This window comes from Amblyraja radiata, chromosome 1 (genome assembly GCF_010909765.2).
Source record: "Amblyraja radiata isolate CabotCenter1 chromosome 1, sAmbRad1.1.pri, whole genome shotgun sequence".
Lineage (NCBI taxonomy): Eukaryota > Metazoa > Chordata > Chondrichthyes > Rajiformes > Rajidae > Amblyraja > Amblyraja radiata.
Genome location: NC_045956.1, coordinates 20937448 through 20956996, shown reverse-complemented (window position 1 = coordinate 20956996; position 19549 = coordinate 20937448). Strand labels below are relative to the sequence as shown.

The 19549-nt window shown below is 43.1% G+C and overlaps 1 protein-coding gene across 1 annotated transcript in view; it reads left to right on the top strand.

Annotated features, from left to right (window-relative positions):
* The window catches only part of gucy1b1 (guanylate cyclase 1 soluble subunit beta 1), a 43110-nt gene extending 25109 nt beyond the window's left edge, over positions 1-18001 (top strand). Inside the window, exons 6-13 of the mRNA XM_033018619.1 lie at positions 329-559; positions 4452-4568; positions 4695-4828; positions 6103-6300; positions 10805-11042; positions 15405-15545; positions 17332-17486; positions 17657-18001. Coding sequence (XP_032874510.1) covers positions 329-559; positions 4452-4568; positions 4695-4828; positions 6103-6300; positions 10805-11042; positions 15405-15545; positions 17332-17486; positions 17657-17789 — 1347 coding nt within the window. The 3' untranslated portion in view covers positions 17790-18001. The remainder of the gene's footprint in view (positions 1-328; positions 560-4451; positions 4569-4694; positions 4829-6102; positions 6301-10804; positions 11043-15404; positions 15546-17331; positions 17487-17656) is intronic.
* Positions 18002-19549: the final 1548 nt, after the last annotated feature.

Here is a 19549-nt window from a genome sequence, read left to right as displayed (position 1 = left end):
TGTACGTCTTTGGAGTGTAGGAGGAAACCGGAGCACCCTGAGAAAATCTATGAGGTCACAGGGAGAAAGGACAAACTCCTTACAGACATTTGTAGTCAGGATCAAACCCGGGTCTCTGGAGCTGTAAGCTGTGGCACTGAGCCTCCTCCTTGTGTTCTTTATTACGGACCACATTAACTACTGTTTTTGAAAAAGGAACTTAATAGAGGTGGTTTACTTTAGGTTTTAAGATGAACATTACTAACAATGGAAATTGCTTCCTTAGCTTGATCCTTTTCTTTGCTTGAGGGTAAGGAGATTACTAAAGCAAGTCTTTCTGCATTTTTAGGTGGTCCAACAGAAGAGTGACGAATGTGATCACATTCAATTTTTGATTGAGCAAAAAGATTCTGAAGAAGAGGATTTTTCAGAAGATCTGGATAGGTTTGAGGAGAATACCACCCAAGAATCCAGAATCAGTCCATTCACCTTCTGCAAAGCATTTCCTTTCCACATTATGTTTGATAGAAAATTAATGATTACGCAGTCTGGGAATGCAATTTATCGTGTACTCCCACAGGTACGAACCAACTTCATTACAACTCACAAAAATAAGTAATTTTCATTGGTGTTTGTCTTCATCCCTCTCCCTCTCCCTCTCCCTCTACCCCTTTTCCGCTCTACTGTTGACATTAAGTGAATTTGCTGTTACCAATGCAGATAAAAAAAGTTTCCTACCAGGTAGCCTATTAGGCCAAATTAGGACAATTTGGAATTTGATTCTAAATGATGATGGAACCTGCAATATTTTCATTTTCTGCAGCAGACTTACCAGCACGCATCTAATGACAATATTTTAAAAAATGTGTGAAAAATCTTCAACGTTTAATACATTCATATTTTTAAAAACCATAACTTCACCTTTTGTTTTTATATGAGGCATGAGCAACTTATCTTTTTAAATGTTCAAGTTAATGTTCAAGAGTTTATTGTCATGTGTCCCAGATAGGACAATGAAATTATTGCTTTGCTTCAGCACAGAACAGAATATTCACAACAGAATATTGTAGGCATAAATAAATACAGAACAGATCATTGTGTCCAGATACCATTGAATATATATATACACAGTTTAAGAAAGAACTGCAGATGCTGGAAAAATCGAAGGTAGACAAAAATGCTGGAGAAACTCAGCGGGTGAGGCAGCATCTATGGAGCGAAGTAATAGTCTGAAGAAGGGTCTCGACCCGAAACGTCGCCTATTCCTTCGCTCCGTAGATGCTGCCTCACCCGCTGAGTTTATCCAGCATTTTTGTCTATCTTCTATCTTTTTAAATGAATCAGTTTGGGGCATGTGTGCCACCAACTGTGAATGGAGTGAGTCTGCTTTGGGTCAGACTGGCCTAAAGCTTGTAAGCAACATTTTAAGGTGCCTTTCGGTGTTCTTGGAAATGAATCTGACTGGTTTGAAGTTGCGTTCTCCTGATATCTGGTACTGCTTGCAGCCACTTGTCTGGGTAAAGCAGCCCGCCATAAACCTCATTACATGACACCTGCGACAATGTTTCTTGAAGGATACAAAGTAACTTCCGTGAGAAGAATATCTCGGGTGGATGCAGAGTCTCTTGCTCAAAGCGCTTTCTCACGGGGCGACTTGATGCAAGAGTTAACCAGAGTTGAACATCGTGGGAACCCCGTGCGATAACCGTACGGCATTCGTGGACCACCGTGGACCATCGTGGCGCTAACGGCAGGTACTCGTGTAACTTGGTGACTCGGGAGAAAATTCAAGCAAGTTTGAATTTCTCCAAGAGTGACTTGTACACTTGTGGTTGAAGATTGCAACATTATATGCACGTAGTGGCCAGTGTGATATCCGTATTAACTCTTGCGTTTACCGTGGGAACTCCTGCGAACGGTGAACCCGGAAGCTGGACAGAGGGGACAGAAGGTGAGTAATCTGGAATGAACATGCTGTTAGGCTGGGATCATTCTCTGCGAGATGATCTTAGTGCGGGAGACAAGTGTAGGAGAGGTGTACTGGCTGTGTGGGCAGAACTTTGGAAGTGATTGCCCACCATTCTCAAAAGCCGCTGTGTCTCCCTGTCCCTCCAACTCCAGAGGAATCCGCTCCCCGATGGGCTGCTACGGCGACAAGTGGCAAGCGACAAGGGATCTCCGTGCTTGCAGTCGGTGTCCCGTTGGTCCTAATGTCTCCGGCCACCCCCCTGGACTGGAGCTGAGACTGAACTGTACCGCCCTTGCCCCCTCCCTCTGCAACTGCAAACAACCCCACAGTTCCCAGTCTCAGCTCCTGTACAGGGGGGTGGCCGGAGACGTCACAGCCCGAGCTGCGCCCCCTCATCCGCAACCCCAAGAACAAGACGTACCTTGCACACCATCAGCTTCTGTCCCTACGGGGAGCGTGTTCCTCTGGAGTTGGAACGGGGCTGCGCTGCTGCTGGCTGTGGGTCTCTGGGATCTCAGTACTTGCAGTGGGCCTGGGGGTCGGTGTCCCGTTGGTCCTGATGTCTCCGGTGACTGGTACTGACCTGCTGGCATCGCCGACGTGAAGACAGTGCAATATCGTGAGTCTACACTGTATATCGTGAGTCTACCGTGGGAACTTTTTAACTCAGCGGGCAGGCAGCAGCAGATTGTCAATTATTAACCCTCCCGCGCAATTACCTTCTCTTTTATGAATGGGGATTCACAATGTTCATTCAAGATTTAACGGGAAAGCTCGGGAGACGGACAAGTCACTCGCACAAATAACAGAAATGCCGAGTACCCGTGGGAACTCTTTATCTAACCCCCGTTATATCGTGTGATATTGTGCTAGACCACGACCACTTCACTCTGGTTACATCTTGCGTCAAGCCGCCCCGTGAGAAAGCGCTATTAGAGTAGGTGAATCAAGGACAAGAGTGACATACAGAAGGTTTAAGGTGAAGGGGAAAAGATTTAATAGGAATCTGAGGGGTAAGTTTTTCACACAAAGGGTGGTAGGTGTATGGAACAAGCTGCCAGAGGAGGTAGTTGAGGCAGGGACTATCCCAACGTTTAAGAAACAGTTAGACAAGTATATGGATAGGATAAGTTTGGATATGGGTCAAACATGGGCAGGTGGGACTAGTGTAGCTGGGACATGATGGCAAGTTGGGCTGAAGGGCCTGTTACCACACTGTAAGTTTATGACTATACTGTAACTCAGCAGGTCACGCAACATCTCTGGAGAACGTGGATAGGTGACGTTTCGGATTGAGACCCTTCTTCAGACTGATTATATGGGGGGAGAAGAAAGGTATAAAATAGGCAGGGCAGAGCATGGCAGGGAATAGGTAGACATGGATGGCGAGGGGGGTGTTTTTTCACAGACAGATTGCTTGACAAAGGCCAGAGATGAACAGAAGGTGTGAGACACTTTTGTAGAGGTGTGGATAGTGAAGCCACAGGGAAGAAGTTAGCAGGAGGGTGAGGGGGCAGGGGGGACGAGGGGAAAAGTAGATGGGAGCTCTGTCCTGCCTCTTCTCTTTTCGTGCTTCTCAAAAAATAATTATTCAAATGTTATTTCAGGTATTATTATGGTCAGTGCTAAAATTAAGTAGACTTCAAATAGTAAAAAGATGATGTATGTTACTACATATTAACAGGGAATTTCAGCTACCTCTTTATGATCATAAGCTTGTTATAGAAGGAAGATCCTGAGGAGCATCTTCAGATATATTGGTTTGTATTCCAGGTGATAGACAATAGACAATAGGTGCAGGAGTAGGCCATTCGGCCCTTCGAGCCAGCACCGTCATTCAATGTGATCATGGCTGATCATCCCCAATCAGTACCCCATTCCTGCCTTCTCCCCATATCCCCTGACCGCTATTTTTAAGAGCCCTACCTAGCTCTCTTGAAAGCATCCAGAGAACCCGCCTCCACCACCCCCTGAGGCAGAGAATTCCACAGACTCACCACTCTCTGTGAGAAAAAGTGTTTCCTCGTCTCCGTTCTAAATGGCTTACTTCTTATTCTTAAACTGTGGCCCCTGGTTCTGGACCCCCCCAACATCGGGAACATGTTTCCTGCCTCTAGCGTGTCCAAACCCGTAACAATCTTATATGTTTCAAAGAGATATCCTCTCATCCTTCTAAACTCCAGAGTGTACAAGCCCAGCTGCTCCATTCCCTCAGCATATGACAGTCCCGCCATCCCGGAAATTAACCTTGTAAACCTACGCTGCACTCCCTCAATAACAAGAATGTCCTTCCTCAAATTAGGAGGAGATCCTACCTTCCATTTCCATAATGCATACATAACATCTGCATTCCCAAATCTCTATTAAAATTAGAAATAAACAACTGCTGCTTGATTTTTTCTCTCCTTTATCTTAGATAATGAAGTGGTTCAATTTTGTAGTCTTGATCTATTGCACTATTAATGACCTATGGTTTGTAATTTTCCTTTCCTTTCTGTTGTAGCTTCAGCCGGGAAACTGTAACCTTCTGTCAGTTTTCTCTTTGGTTCGGCCACACATTGACTTTACCTTCCACAGAATCCTCTCACACATTAACACAGTCTTTGTGTTAAGAAGTAAGGTAACTCACAGTTCACTTATCCTTTTTTTATTGACATTACAATAACCATATCTGAATCAAAACCATTAAATAAGTAAACTTATTTTTTTTTAAAATATATCTATATATATATTTTACTTGCTTTAGGAAGATTTGCTGAATGTAGAAAAGGCAGAATCTTACAATGATCTGACGGGTGCTGAGATCTGCTGTTTACGGTTGAAGGGGCAGATGATCTATTTGCCTGAAGCTGATAACATACTTTTCCTGTGTTCTCCCAGGTATATTTTTCATGTGTCAAGCAGTTATGCGTTAATTTTACAGAATTTCTAGACACGATGTATCAATATTAATTTTAAAGTAGCTTATTTTTCTTTTCAAACATGTAACAGAACACAAGTGGGTGAGGAACAAGTGGGTGAGGCTCCAGCACCCCTTGAACCTTTTTCAGTATTCATTACACTCATGGTAAATTTACACAAACACCTGTACCGAGTCAACTACAATCCCTCACCGTATACAAAATTTACCAGGTTCAGTCTTGAGCGAGTCTTCGTTGACAAAGAATGAAAACTTATTCAAGACTTCAATCTACTCAAGGCTTACTCAGATCTGCCTTTCACAAATCTACACAAATAGACAATAAACAATAGGTGCAGGAGTAGGCCATTCGGCCCTTCGAGCCAGCACCGTCATTCAATGTGATCATGGCTGATCATCCCCAGTCAGTATCCCGTTCCTGCCTTCTCCCCATATCCCCTGACTCCGCTATTTTTAAGAGCCCTATCTAGCTCTCTCTTGAAAGCATCCAGAGAACCTGCCTCCACCGCCCTCTGAGGCAGAGAAATTAACCAGTCTCAGTCATGAGTAAACATAGAAACATAGAAATTAGGTGCAGGAGTAGGCCATTCGGCTCTTCGAGCCTGCACCGCCATTCAATATGATCATGGCTGATCATCCAACTCAGTATCCCGTACCTGCCTTCTCTCCATACCCTCTGATCCCCTTAGCCACAAGGGCCACATCTAACTCCCTCTTAAATATAGCCAATGAACTGGCCTCGACTACCCTCTGTGGCAGAGAGTTCCAGAGATTCACCACTCTCTGTGTGAAAAACGTTCTTCTCATCTCGGTTTTAAAGGATTTCCCCCTTATCCTTAAGCTGTGACCCCTTGTCCTGGACTTCCCCAACATCGGGAGCAATCTTCTTGCATCTAGCTTGTCCAACCCCTTAAGAATTTTGTAAGTAAGTAAAGTCTTCATTGTCAAAGAATGCAAGGCCCTCAAGGATTATAAATTCCAAAGGTTCACATATTTCAGAATGAAAAAGTGTCTTCCCCATCACATCCTGAAATGATAATCCCTAGTTATCAGGAGTTTCACTTGAGGACCTCACTTCACTAACTCAGGACACAGATGAAAAGGCAGTGTATGTCCAACCAACAGCAAGATATTGTTGGACACACATTTCCTTGTCACGATCATGCCCAGCATTGACCACCCATCTCAAATGAATGTCTCAACCTTTCTAAATATTTTCTCATGTTCAATCCAGTGTGATGAATTTGGATGACCTGACAAGGAGAGGCCTTTATCTCAGTGATATCCCGATGCATGATGCTACACGCGATCTTGTTCTGCTAGGCGAGCAGTTCAGAGAAGAGTACAAACTTACACAGGAACTGGAAATTTTGACTGATCGCCTGCAACATACTCTGCGAGAACTGGAAGATGAAAAGAAAAAGACAGACAGGTAAGCTACTTCAGGCTAGGAAGTGAATGGTTTGTACAGTTAATTTACAGCTCCAGTTGGCGGTGCGACTCACTGTTGCAGCGCCCCCTACAGCCTGTCTGTCTTTAAAAAAAATTTTTTGTCTAGTTAATTGTAGTTGTTGTGTTTTTTTTATACTGTTTTGAACTGTGTTTATGTGGGGGGTGGGGGGGAACTTTTAAAAATCTCTTCCCTGCACGGGGGACCCGGCGTTTTCCCTGTTGGGTCTCCGTTGTCGTTGGGGCCTAGCACCATGGAGCGGCCTCCAACCGGAACGATCTGGGGGCTCCAGTCGCGGAGCCTGCGGAGCTGCGGACTACTCACCATCAGCCTCGGAGCGTGGGGAGCGGTGGTGGCTCGCTGCTGCAGACCGACTCTGTGGACTGTGATATCGGGAGCTCGCGGGTCCGGGTGAGAGACCGTTTTCCGGAGCTCCCGTAACGCAACTTCCCCAGCCCGTGTCGCGGGGTTAGAACGACCCGAAGCGGGGCCATACATCGCCCGGCGCGGCTTTAATGGCCGTGGGACATTCCAGCGCCCGCCGGGGGCTCCAACTTAGTGACATTTAGACCTGGAGCGGGGCCGTACATCGACCGGCGCGGCCTAAAATGGCCGTGGGACTCACCATCGCCCACCTGGGACTTCAATATCGGGAGAAAAATGGAGAGCAGGGGAGAGAAAAGACTTTGCCTTCCATCTCAGTGAGGAGGAGGTTCACTGTGATGGATGTTTGTGTGAATTAAATTGGTTGTATGTCTGGTAGGAATAGTTTTTGTTTGTATGGCTGTAGAAACAGAGTTTCTTTTGAGCCTCACTGAGGTTCAAATGACAATAAATATTGTATTGTATTGTATTTTTGGTACTGATATTAATTCATCTCAAGCCAGCAACATGAATACAGAGGACATTTTCTGGTATTAAAAAAACTGAGAAAAATAGCAGAGAATGTTAGAAAGGCACAATAAAATTGTGTAAAACTATGAAATATTTTAACACAGGAGATTGGAAGAAACTCAGTGATGAAGGCAGGAAGGTAGACGTTGTCTATATGGATGTAGTAAGGTGTGTGATGTGGTTCTGTATGGTAGCCTCGTCCAGAGCACATGGGATCCAACAGCAACTGGCTAATTGAATCCAACACTGGCTTGGCGATAGGAGGCAGAGTATAGTGGTGTAAGGATACCTTTCTGATTGAAGGTCCATAATCCTGATAAGTATGAGTAGATACATTTTGGGAAGAGGAGTAAGATATACAGTAAATGTTAGGGCACTGGGGAATGTTGACGAACTGAAAATGTAAAGGGATAAGTAAATAAATACCTGAAAGTGATAACACCGTGAGATAGGTTGGCAAAGAATGCAATGGCACATGTACCTTCATAGGTATGGGCAAATAATACAAGAACTGGAATGTTTAAGAAGGAGCTGCAGATGCTGGAAAATCAAAGATAGATAAAAATGCTGGAGAAGCTCAGCGGGTGAGAAGAAGGGTCTCGACCCTAAACGTCGCCTATTTCCTTCGCTCCATATATTCTGCCTCTTGCTGAGTTTCTCCAGCATTTTTGTCTACAAGAACTGGAATGGTAAGTTTACAACTTTACAAAACACCAGTTAGCCGCATTGGAGTATTGTGTGCAATTTTGCTCACCATTGTATAGGAAGGATGTGCTTGCACTGGAGATAGAACAGATTCATAGGATGTTGCCTGGATTGGAGAATTTTAGTTATGAGGAGTGATATGAATGGTTGGGCTTGTTTTCCTTGGAGCAGGGAGGCTGAGGGATGACGATAGAAGTAAATATGTTTATGAGAGACGTAGATAGAGTGATGGTCAATTTTTTTCTCCCATGATCAAGATGTTAAGAAACAAGATAGAATAGGTTTAATAGGAATGAGTTTTAATAGGATTCTAAGGCGGAAGTCTTATAACGAGAGAGGGGTTGATATCTGTAATGTGCTGCCATAGGAGGTGATGAAATCCGATACAGTTACTAAGTTGAAGAGGCATTTAGGTAGATACTTCAATAGGAAGGACCAGGTCCTAATGTGGGCAAAAGGGATTAGGAGAGATGGACAAAAAGATCAGGAATGGCGTCATGGAAAAAGATCCTGCTTCTGTTCTGCACCACTCTAGACTCTATAAACAGAGGAGACAGACTCAAGATAATTGTCAAAACAGCAAGGGTAGAAATTAATGTTTTTTTTAAACTTGGCAAATTACGTGGATTGCCTTCCATGCACTGAGTGACGCATGCAGATTAAATGGAAGCTCTCAAAAGTAAGTCAGTTGATGAAAAGCAATTCCAAGGCGCTAGAGAAAGAACAGGGATATTAGATAAATTGCCTGTTCTTGCAGAAACTTAACTCGGGCATGGTAGACTAAATACATTGTTTTGTGGTTAATTAGTCAAAGATTGCATAATTTATTCACAGCACATTGATAATAAAGGAGGTGTAAATAAAATTACACGTTCAGTGGAAATAATTTGTAAATTCGTGCTCACTGATATTTCATGATGATAAGGTTGTGTAAAAACTAAAGGAGTAAAACTAAAATGATCAGTTATATCAGTTAGATTTACAGGTTATATGTATTTCCTACCGGATTATGATGTTTAAGAATCACATAGCCTCCAAATGAAAATGTGAGAAATTATGTACATATCAGATTGCACAAGTCTAAGTCATGTGCAGCAGCTCATGGAACATACAAATAATCTGGTGTGAATAAATGGGTGTCTTAAGGATAGGAAGTGGTAATGTAAGAATGAGCAGGTACAGCACTGGATATACTATTGCCCCTGCTGGAGGTTGCAGGTGGTTTCTGGAGGTTGCAGGTAGTGGAAGGTAAGACCTTCCGGCAACCACCATCAACTAGCATGGCAACCGGCTTCGACTAAAAAATTACCGATTTTTAAAACGGCAACCTATTTTTAGTCGCGGCAAGTTTTGAATTTTTTGAAATAATCGCCGGAACATAGAAGAAGCGGAAACCACTTTCGACCATTAGGGAGACTGACAAAAACCTCCGGGAACCGCACGGAAACCTTGGGTGGTGTGCAAAGTCTCCAGAGGTTTCCGTTCAGATTTCCTAAGTCAGACAGGGGCATTAGTCCTCCGACACTCCCGTCACTCCACCTGGACTAGTTACAGTATCAGCATTACTGACTCCCCACATACCCAGCAAGAAGTCAGATACCTACTATGCCTCCTAGCTAACCTGGACTATTATGCTCTTCCACCCTCACCTACTGCCTGCCACCACCCACCCTCGGACAATGCTGGACTCCACTGCCTGGACCAACATGCAGGAAATTAAAGCACATGTTACCTACCTAGACCAAAATGCTAACAGTTCCCTTTTGGCCTCATCAACAGCCTTGAGGTCCAGGAACGAAGCCCTACTGGTACTCCTCTCTGGGGAATACAATCCCAGCCTATCTTGTCTCTTCCTGTAACTTCAAGGCAACATATTGTAGGATCTCCTCTGTACTGACCAGTTAATTTACAACCTAATGGCAATGTGTGAATGGATGCTGCACCAAAGATACTGTACCTAAAAATGGAACAAATACCTTTATTTAGTTCCCTTTATGCTGTGGTTTCATAGGATTCCCTTTGCTTGTTATAAGATATTGAGATAGATACCTCACTGGATCTTGGTTTTGTCATTAACTAACATGCAAATTTTATTTTTAGACAAAAAATAAATAAGAAGTAAACAAATTTGCAATAGATTTTTAATGATGCTAACTCTTTGAAAGAAGCCCATAATAAATAATTTACAGTCCGTATTCTGAACAGTTTTGTGGTTGCATAGTGCACCATTCATCATTAGTTGTAGGGGGTGAGAACCAAGCTGTGAAGACCTATCACTGATAAAGGGTCTGAAGAAGGGTCTCAACCTGAAAAAACACTCATTCTTTCTATCCAGAGATGCTGCCTATCCCACCGAGTTATTCCAGCATTTTGTGTCTCCTATCTTCACTGATAAAGAGGACCTGCTTAAAACTGATTATGAGCTTGTGTTTCACAACAGCTTTTCCTCAGTACCCCACAATCATTCACAACTCTTGCCCCAACCCAATTGCAATTCTATCCTTGACCTGGTCTTCCTGGTTGCAAAGATAATTTCTCCCTCTCACCAAATGATGCCCAACTCTCCCCTCTGAGGCTCACAACCCATCCTCACTCCATGCAACATATGAACAAGATCTGCACCTGTTTTTCTTCATGTATTCTGCAATAGTGGAGGATAGGTATGGTCTTTGAGACAGTTACTTCTGCATGGAATGTCCTACAGCAAATGCCCTTTAGACCTTTTACAACAGAACTTTACAGCGGTAGACCCTCAAACAACTTGTATGTTGATCTGCTATGCATCTTCAATTTAAAGTGCCTTTTTAGGTGCGTAAAATTGAATTATTTTAAATGTTAGGAGAATATTTAAAACATTGAAAATCTGTATGCATTCATCCTTTTTCAGGTTACTGTATTCGGTTCTTCCCCATTCCGTGGCCAATGAGCTGAGACACAAGCATCCTGTTCCTGCTAAACGTTACGACAATGTAACCATCCTGTTCAGTGGGATTGTTGGATTCAACTCCTTCTGCAGTAAACATGCCTCAACTGAAGGAGCTATGAAAATTGTAAATCTCCTCAATGATCTTTACACAAAGTTTGACATCCTCACTGATTCACGCAAAAACCCTTATGTGTTTAAGGTGAGTTGCCCTGTTCTCATTTGGTTCAATTTAGAAGTAAATATTATCATCTGGAAATTTGCCATTGGTTGCTGCTGAATTCTTGCAGTAGCTGTGCTTCACACTCCGAATCTAAAATCAATATATTTGGACCAAACCTACATTTTTGTAGTTGATTTCGAAGTGGAACCTTTTATGTTTCATGTATGTAGCAACATTGAACAAGGCTGGATTTTCATACTTGGATTTCTGCATGCTATTGGGCTATCACCTATCTCTGAAATGTTCAATAGAAATGGTGCAAATAGAATTGCCTGTAGAAGTTGTCAACTGACTTATTCTGTAATCTTTGGTTGTTAAATCACAGATGGAAGGTGACCAGTGAATCTGTTACCTCCACACTTAGAGCAATAATATTTTAGTTCTTATCCACACTTTGCAGAGTAATAATAATACTTCTCCTAAAGTCATTGAGCGACATAGAGAATTATCTGTTTCCTCATGCTTGCCTGTGACAGGTAACACCCATGTCATGGCCATTCGGTAATGGAAACATTTTGTTTAAAAAATTTACAAACCACTACCCAAAAAAATGAAAAAGGGAATAACATTTACTCTCACAGAACTTGTGTTGGAAAATAAAAAGAAACACCATTATTTTTCAACTGGCATGCCTTGACTCATGCACAGGTGATGTGGCTTTGTGTTATAGAATATCATGATACAGAATTTTTCTAGGAATTCAAACCTGTCCTATCACTCCACTCCCCCACCCACATTATCCTGATTCATTACCTTGCCCTACCTGGCTCTGCCTGCCCATCACCTGGTTATGTCTGCCAATCTCACACACACCTATCCACCTGGCTTTCTTCTCTCCTGGTCAACCTTTCCTATCTCTCCCCCCCCACTCCAGTTCTGTCCAAAGATTATAGAGGAGCAAGATAGACCACTCCTCGAAAAACGCGTAGTATGACGTGTGTGATTGTCGACACCATTTTATTGAGCATTTTATTGGGCTGTCATGGCGTCCTCATCTAAATCTTCATCTCACTGCTCCGCTATCAATTGTTCTAATCGTAAATCTAAACGACCAGACCTGTCATTCTTTAGGTTCCCCAATAAAAAAGAAAGGTGAGAAAATATTATTATTATTTTCAGTCGATATTCTGTCGTGAAAATGTTATTTTCTGTTCTCCCATCAACGGCCATTGTGAAACTAGGTTTGTCGGTACATTAGAAAGTTAGTAGACTTATTTTTAATAGATCTTTACTTACCACTATAATAAAGACAATTTTAACACTTCTGTACGTTTTTGGTTTTGTTCTTGTAAGGGATTGGTCTCCAAAATATGGCCCGCGGGACACATTAGGCCCAGTGACCACGAGATTTTTCGAGCTCAGATTCAAGTCCGAGAACGCGGCGGCTGTTACCCGTTATAGCCCTCGAATTGTCGAGACATCACAAGCAAAGATCACAAGCCCGCCGTGAAGAAGGGTGCAATCAAAGATTATACAACTCTGCTCTATCATCTCTGGGTGCAATGGTGGGCCGGGGCGTTCGGCGGCGGCGGCGGTTGCAATCAAAGATACTAGAGTAGCTCTGCTCTATAATCTTTGGTCGGAATGGGACGGCTGAACGTTATAACATGATATCGTTCCACCCTCCCTCTCCCCCCTTCTCCCTCTTCCCCCTTCTCCCCTTCTCCTTCTCCCCTCTCGATCCCTCTCCCTTCTCGATCCCTCTCCCTTCTCTCGATCCCTCTCTCCCCGCGTGTCGCTTAAAGAAATGGTGGCCGTGACGTTCCGTCACGTACTACACGTCAGTCCATTGGATTTCGGAGGAGTGGTCTATCTTGCTCTGCTATAAGATCTTTGGTTCTGTCTGCCCATCAGCCCTTCCTTATGTAGTTCTACTTATGGCCTTCCAGCCTCTGTTTTTCCCTTCCCACTCATCCCCTAGCCTGACTCCCTGCCCAATTATTTCCCTTTTATGTTTCCACCTATCATTCTCCAGTCAATATCTCCAAACAACGTCCACCCCATCATTCACATGTGTCCATCTACCCCTCATCACCATATCACCTGGTTCCACTTATCTATAAGCATCTGTCTCATCCTTACTGTATGTCTCTCGTTTATACTGGCTATCTTTCTTCTACACTGTCAATCCTGTTACAAGGTCTCACCACAAAACAGAATCATCCCTTTCCCCCCACAGATTCTGATTGACCTACTGAGTTCTTCCAGCACTCTGTCTTTTCTTTGTAAACCAGCACCTGCAATTCCTAGTTTCTCTGAGTTTGTTTGTTTGTTCTAGACCAAGCATTTGCTCACTTGTCCTAATATTTTCCATGTGACAGATTATATCAGATTACACACTTGTGATTAATTTTGTTACAGACAGATAATTTCAAATTATTGTCCAATTAGTCCGTGGCTATATTTGGCAGCTCTGACCACTCAGCATTCAAATTGGTGCAAGGATTGGACAAAAGTGCAATACAAATGTTTTGCTATGTTCTGTCTTCCATTGAGACCAACAGCAGTTTAGTAACATTCCCCATGCCAAGTGATACCAGGCATGCAATCCAAAACCCAATGTTAACAAGGGTACCAAACCTGCAAATGACACACAAAGAAGAAGCTATTTTTAATTATTTTATTGTTGTCCAATGCAGTTACTCATTTCTAACAGTTTTTATATCTTTCATCAATCTTTCTGATCTAAAAAACCTTCACATTTGTTTGGCTTTTTGAATATTCTTCATTGTAATAGTTATTAAATATCCCTGAATGTCAGAGCTCTTAAAAATCTATCAAGCATAAAGGGGCTGTCCCACTGCGGTGACCTAATTGGCGAGTTTAGAAGTGTTTAAGAGAGTTTGAAAAAATGTCATGTTGAAGACCTCATTCGACTATGTAGAAGACCTCCTTCAACATCCTTCAACTATGTTGAAGACTAGCTTCGACTAGCTTCGGGAAAATTGGACACCGAATAGTGGAGAGTGAAGACGACCTCCTTCGATCTCCTTCGACCTCCCTTCGACTATGTTGAAGACTATCTACGACTACCTTCGACTACACTGAATTACCTACGAATAACATGCTGACCAACTACGACCTACTTCGACTAACCCTAGGAGTAAAAAAAGTATCGATTTTTTCCATGGCGACTTTTTTTTACTCGTGGGCACTTTTCAACGTTGAAAAATACGCCGCAACCTAGCTGAGGCCTCGAGTACGCGGGGACTACTCTCGAGCATGAAGGAGAATTACAAAGACCTCCTAGGACCTCATGTCGACCATGCTGCGAGTATGAGTCAAGGGCAAACTCGCCAGAACTCGCGGATTAGGTCACCGCAGTGCCACCTACTTTGTGGGTGTGGACAGCCAGGCCATACAGGCCAGGGGAGTCCAGGTAAGAAGGGTTCTTTGAGGCCAAGACTTGAAGAAGAATATAGCAAGGCTGATCAAACAGTTTTTAATTAATGTAGCAATTGAAAGTATTGTATGATTTGCTATGTATCTCAAAATTTTAGATTGTTTATTATTTTATTAGCATCTTCCAATGAATGGAACTGAGAAGATTACGGAGAGTCGGATTGTCAAGGAAGACTCTCTCTAACTTCTACAGGTGCACAGTCGAGAGCATGCTGACCGGTTGCATCGTGGCTTGGTTCGGCAATTTGAGCGCCCTGGAAAGGAAAAGACTACAAAAAGTAGTAAACACTGCCCAGTCCATCATCGGCTCTGACCTTCCTTCCATCGAGGGGATTTATCGCAGTCGCTGCCTCAAAAAGGCTGGCAGTATCATCAAAGACCCACACCATCCTGGCCACACACTCATCTCCCTGCTACCTTCAGGTAGAAGGTACAGGAGCCTGAAGACTGCAACAACCAGGTTCAGGAATAGTTACTTCCCCTCAGCCATCAGGCTATTAAACCTGGCTCGGACAAAACTCTGATTATTACCAACCACTTTCTGTTATTTGCACTATCAGTTTATTTATTCATGTGTGTATATATTTATATCATGGTATATGGACACATTTATCTGTTTTGTAGTAAATGCCTACTATTTTCTGTGTGCTTAAGCAAAGCAAGAATTTCATTGTCCTATACAGGGACACATGACAATAAACTCACTTGAACTTGAATACTTTATTGTCACATGTGACAAGTCACAGTGAAATTCTTTGCTTGCATAACCAAGGTATACAAATAGTCACCACATAAGGGCGCTTGCAAAGTTACAAAGTATCCCGTGTCAGATCTCCCATTATTCTACCCCCTCCCTCCCCTTGCACCCTACCTCGGCACCCCACTCCTCACTCCTCCCCCACTCCCACGCCAGCATAAATTTTGCCCTTCTTTTTGCAGGTGGAGACAGTTGGCGATAAGTACATGACTGTGAGCGGCCTGCCAGAGCCATGTGTCCATCATGCTCGTTCCATATGTCACCTGGCGTTAGACATGATGGAAATCGCAGGACAGGTGCAGATAGATGGAGAACCTGTGCAGGTTAGCCAATAAACTCCGAAATGGTATCCGTTGTGCATGTTCACCTTCTGTGCGATACATCTAAAAAAAATCCTTGTAAATGCTGATGAACAATTCCTCATCAACAAATATTCCATTGCTAAAAAAAAGATTCCATGAAAAACTAACATTTAAGATGGTGGTAAATTGAAAGCATAAATTTGTGAAGAAATAAACTGTGTAGTTGTGGCACAGGGAAGAACAATTGTCCACAGAGTACATGCCGTCTCTCTGCATAGCGTCCTGATAGTCCTAGTTCCCTGCTCCACACTGCAAGCCCTGCCTGTGTACTTTGAAGAGCCTCTCGTATTTTGAAATTATTGTCACTGCTTCTAGCACTCTTGTAGCCAGTGAATTTCAGTTCATTCATTTTTATTAGGTAGAAAAATATCTTCCACATGGCCCTTCTGTATTTCTTCTTGTATCTTTAAATATGTGTCCCTACATCCTTGTACAAACAGCTAATGGGAACACCTTTTTTCTTTGTTTAATCTTATCTAAACCAATTGCAATCTTGTTGAGCCATGATCACAATGAATGGCGGTGTTGGCTTGAACGGCCTCCTTCTGCACCTATTTTCGATGTTTCTATCTTTTTCAAATCAGCACCTCTTATTCCAGGGAATAAATTAAAGGCATCTTCAACCTAACCATACAGCTAAATCCCCTTATTCCTTGAACCATTCTGACAACCCTCCTCAAAATCCTTCAACTCCTCACCTACATGTCCTGTGTAGAATGTGGTGACTAAAATTGGATACAGATCTTTCACATGTTATGGCAAGGTTCTGTAGAAGAGAACTGTTTGTAACCCTTAACAGTTCACCAATTAGATGGGTGGGTACAGTTCGCCCCGGCAGAAGATGTTTGCAGAGGTGGGTTGCCCTATAGGACCTAACCATAACCCTAATCCTAACAAATTTAACCTAAGCCTATCTCGGGCTAATAATATTCCTTTAACTTTTGTTACTGCAGACAAGGTTTTAAATGCTATTGACGGTTTTATGAAAGATCCTGCTTGGATATAGAAACATAAAAAATAGGTGCAGGAGTAGGCCATTTGGCCCTTCAAGCCAGCACCACCATTCAATATGACCATGGCTGATCATACAAATTCAGTACAGCGTCCTGCTTTTCCCCCATATCCTTTGATTCCGTTAGCACTAAGAGCTAAATCTAACTCTTTTGAAAACATCCAGTGAATTGGCCTCACTTCCTTCTGTGGCAGAGAATTCCACAGATTCACAACTCTCAGGGTGAATTTTTTTTCCCTGTGTGAAAATGTGTTTCCTCATCTCTGTTCTAAATGGGCTACCCCTTATTCTTAAACTGTGACCCCTGGTTCTGATATGGCCTGGATGGCATGTTTGTAGATAAGATTTGTAAAGTAAACATCATTGTGTTAACTGGAATATATTCTTCTTGGGTTCAACGTGGCATTACAACAGCCCTGTAATAGCTGGCGAATCCATCCTGCTTGTCTCCTAAAACACAAAGTGCTGGAGGAATTGAGCAGGTCAGGCAGCATCGGTGGAGGAAAATGGACAGATAACGTTTTTGGGTTGGGACCATTCTTGGGACCATTATCTGAGGATTATTATCTAGCAGCTCAGATGCTGCTAGCATTGGATTCACTAAAATTATATCGATAAACTATATAAGAACATGGACACAAAAATCTGTAGTAACTCAGTGGCTCAGATAAGAAAAGGAATAGGTGACGTTTCGGATCGAGACCCTTCTTCAGACTATATCTTCTTTCACTTCAGATCACTATTGGCATTCACACTGGGGAAGTTGTCACTGGTGTAATAGGCCAGAGGATGCCTCGCTATTGTTTGTTTGGAAATACTGTTAACCTAACAAGCAGGACAGAAACCACTGGAGAAAAAGGGAGGATCAATGTCTCTGATTACACATACAGGTGAGTGTCAGTTTAATTCATGGTGAATGGTGTTGTTACAATCATGTGATGGGGGAGGGGAGCACATCATGTTTATATCTTGCACATTTACCATTTCTGAATTAATATTGTTTCAACCTGCACTTAAAATGAGAAAAAATGTCCTAATTAGCATAATCTTTTATAATTAGATGCCTTATGAATGCTGAGAACTCGGATGAACAGTTTCAACTGGAGTACAGAGATCTGGTTAGCATGAAGGGCAAGAAAGATCCGATGAAAGTTTGGTTCCTCTCCAGAAAAAGCAAGGAGACCGAAATATGATTCATCAATGAACAATTTATTATTTTGAACATAAACAGTGGGAAAAATCATTAATTTGATAAATAGTGCAGCGTTAACCTCACAACGGAAAAATGAAACATTTCCTAAATTAATGGCATTTTTCTATGAACTTTGTCAAGTACCAAGAAAGTTGTTTAATCAGAAGATTGTTTCTCATTTTTCTTCATTCAATAAACAGATATCAGCGAGCATATTTGGTTTATCTTACATAAAATATTTGCACATTGTGCCAAGTCCGATAACATTTATGTAAAAGATGGATGCCTTGAGCCAATCCAGCATCCTGGCGGTTTGTGTGGCTTTGGAGGAGAGGGCACAGTTCTTCACTGCTGACATGCTGGAGGCTGCAGAGCCAGCAGAAGATAATTACCGTATTTCCCGGCAATGAAGACGCTATTTCTTACCCAAATATAAGGCACAAAAATTTACCTGCGTCTTGGAGGCCGAAGGTTAGGTTGTTAGCCAAGAAAGATAGACTGATGTTGCTATACTGAGGGATAGCCAAGTCTATCCATCATTGCTGGCAGCTGATGGGAAGCGGCTGTAAAGTGGGATGCGGCTTTAAAAGGCGGGGGGGGGGGAGAGTTCCTTTCACAGCGTGTGGGGAGTCTGGCCCGGAGAGGGAAGTAGCTCAGGTGGCTGCGAGCAGCTACTGGGACCGGACAGCGGAAGCAGCCGCCACCTCAGCGCCTTCTGCCGGCCTGCCCGCGCAACCGGTGGCGCTGTTGTTTGGCAGGTAGCTACTGGGCGGAAGGCTGGCCTCTCACTCTCTCTAGCTCTCTCTCGCTCTCTCTCGCTCTCTCTAGCTCTCTCTCGCTCTCTCGCTCTCTCTCGCTCTCTCTCTCTCTCTCTCTCGCTCTCTCTCGCTCTCTCGCTCTCTCTAGCTCTCTCTCGCTCTCTCTCGCTCTCTCTCGCTTTCTCTAGCTCTCTCTCGCTCTCTCTAGCTCTCTCTCGCTCTCTCTCGCTCTCTCTCGCTCTCTAGCTCTCTCTCGCTCTCTCTCGCTCTCTCGCTCTCTCTCGCTCTCTCTCGCTCTCTAGCTCTCTCTAGCTCTCTCTCGCTCTCTCGCTCTCTCGCTCTCTCTCTCCTTAAATCCAGAAAATCTACCTGGTTGTAGATTTGCTAATAATTGACAATAAGATCTTTTTACGGACATATATCAAGCACGACCAACAATATTGGGCTGGAACAGCTTCCAGCAGGAGATGTGGCTAGTTCTGAAAGTTTTAATATTTCAAGAAGCCTTCAGAGTGGCCTGTGTTGGAATAGAATCGGTTAACGGGATAATTAATTAATCTTCTAATGTTTTGCTACTCATATTCTGTGCTTGAATTGTATGTATGGGATACTTACATGAACTTACAAGGTCTTAATATCTTCTCTGTTCAATAGCCCTGAGATAGAATGGTTAAATTACTGAACGTGAGGAATGCCATATTATATGGTGCTCGTTTGCATCAACGTCACCGATTCCTTCTCTCCAGAGATGCTGCCTGTCCCGCTGAGTTACTCCAGCATTTTGTGTCAATATTTAATCAGGAGGACAGTGGAGCTAGTCAGAGAACTAATATGGGGCGGGACGGAGAGAGAGGGAAAACAAGGGTTACTTGAAGGTAGAGAAATCAAGATTCATTCCACTGGGTAGTAAGCTGCCCAAGTGGAATATGAGATGCTGTTCCTCCAATTTGTGTTGGGCCTCACTCTTACAGTGGAACAGGCCCAGGACAGAAAGTTCAGTGTG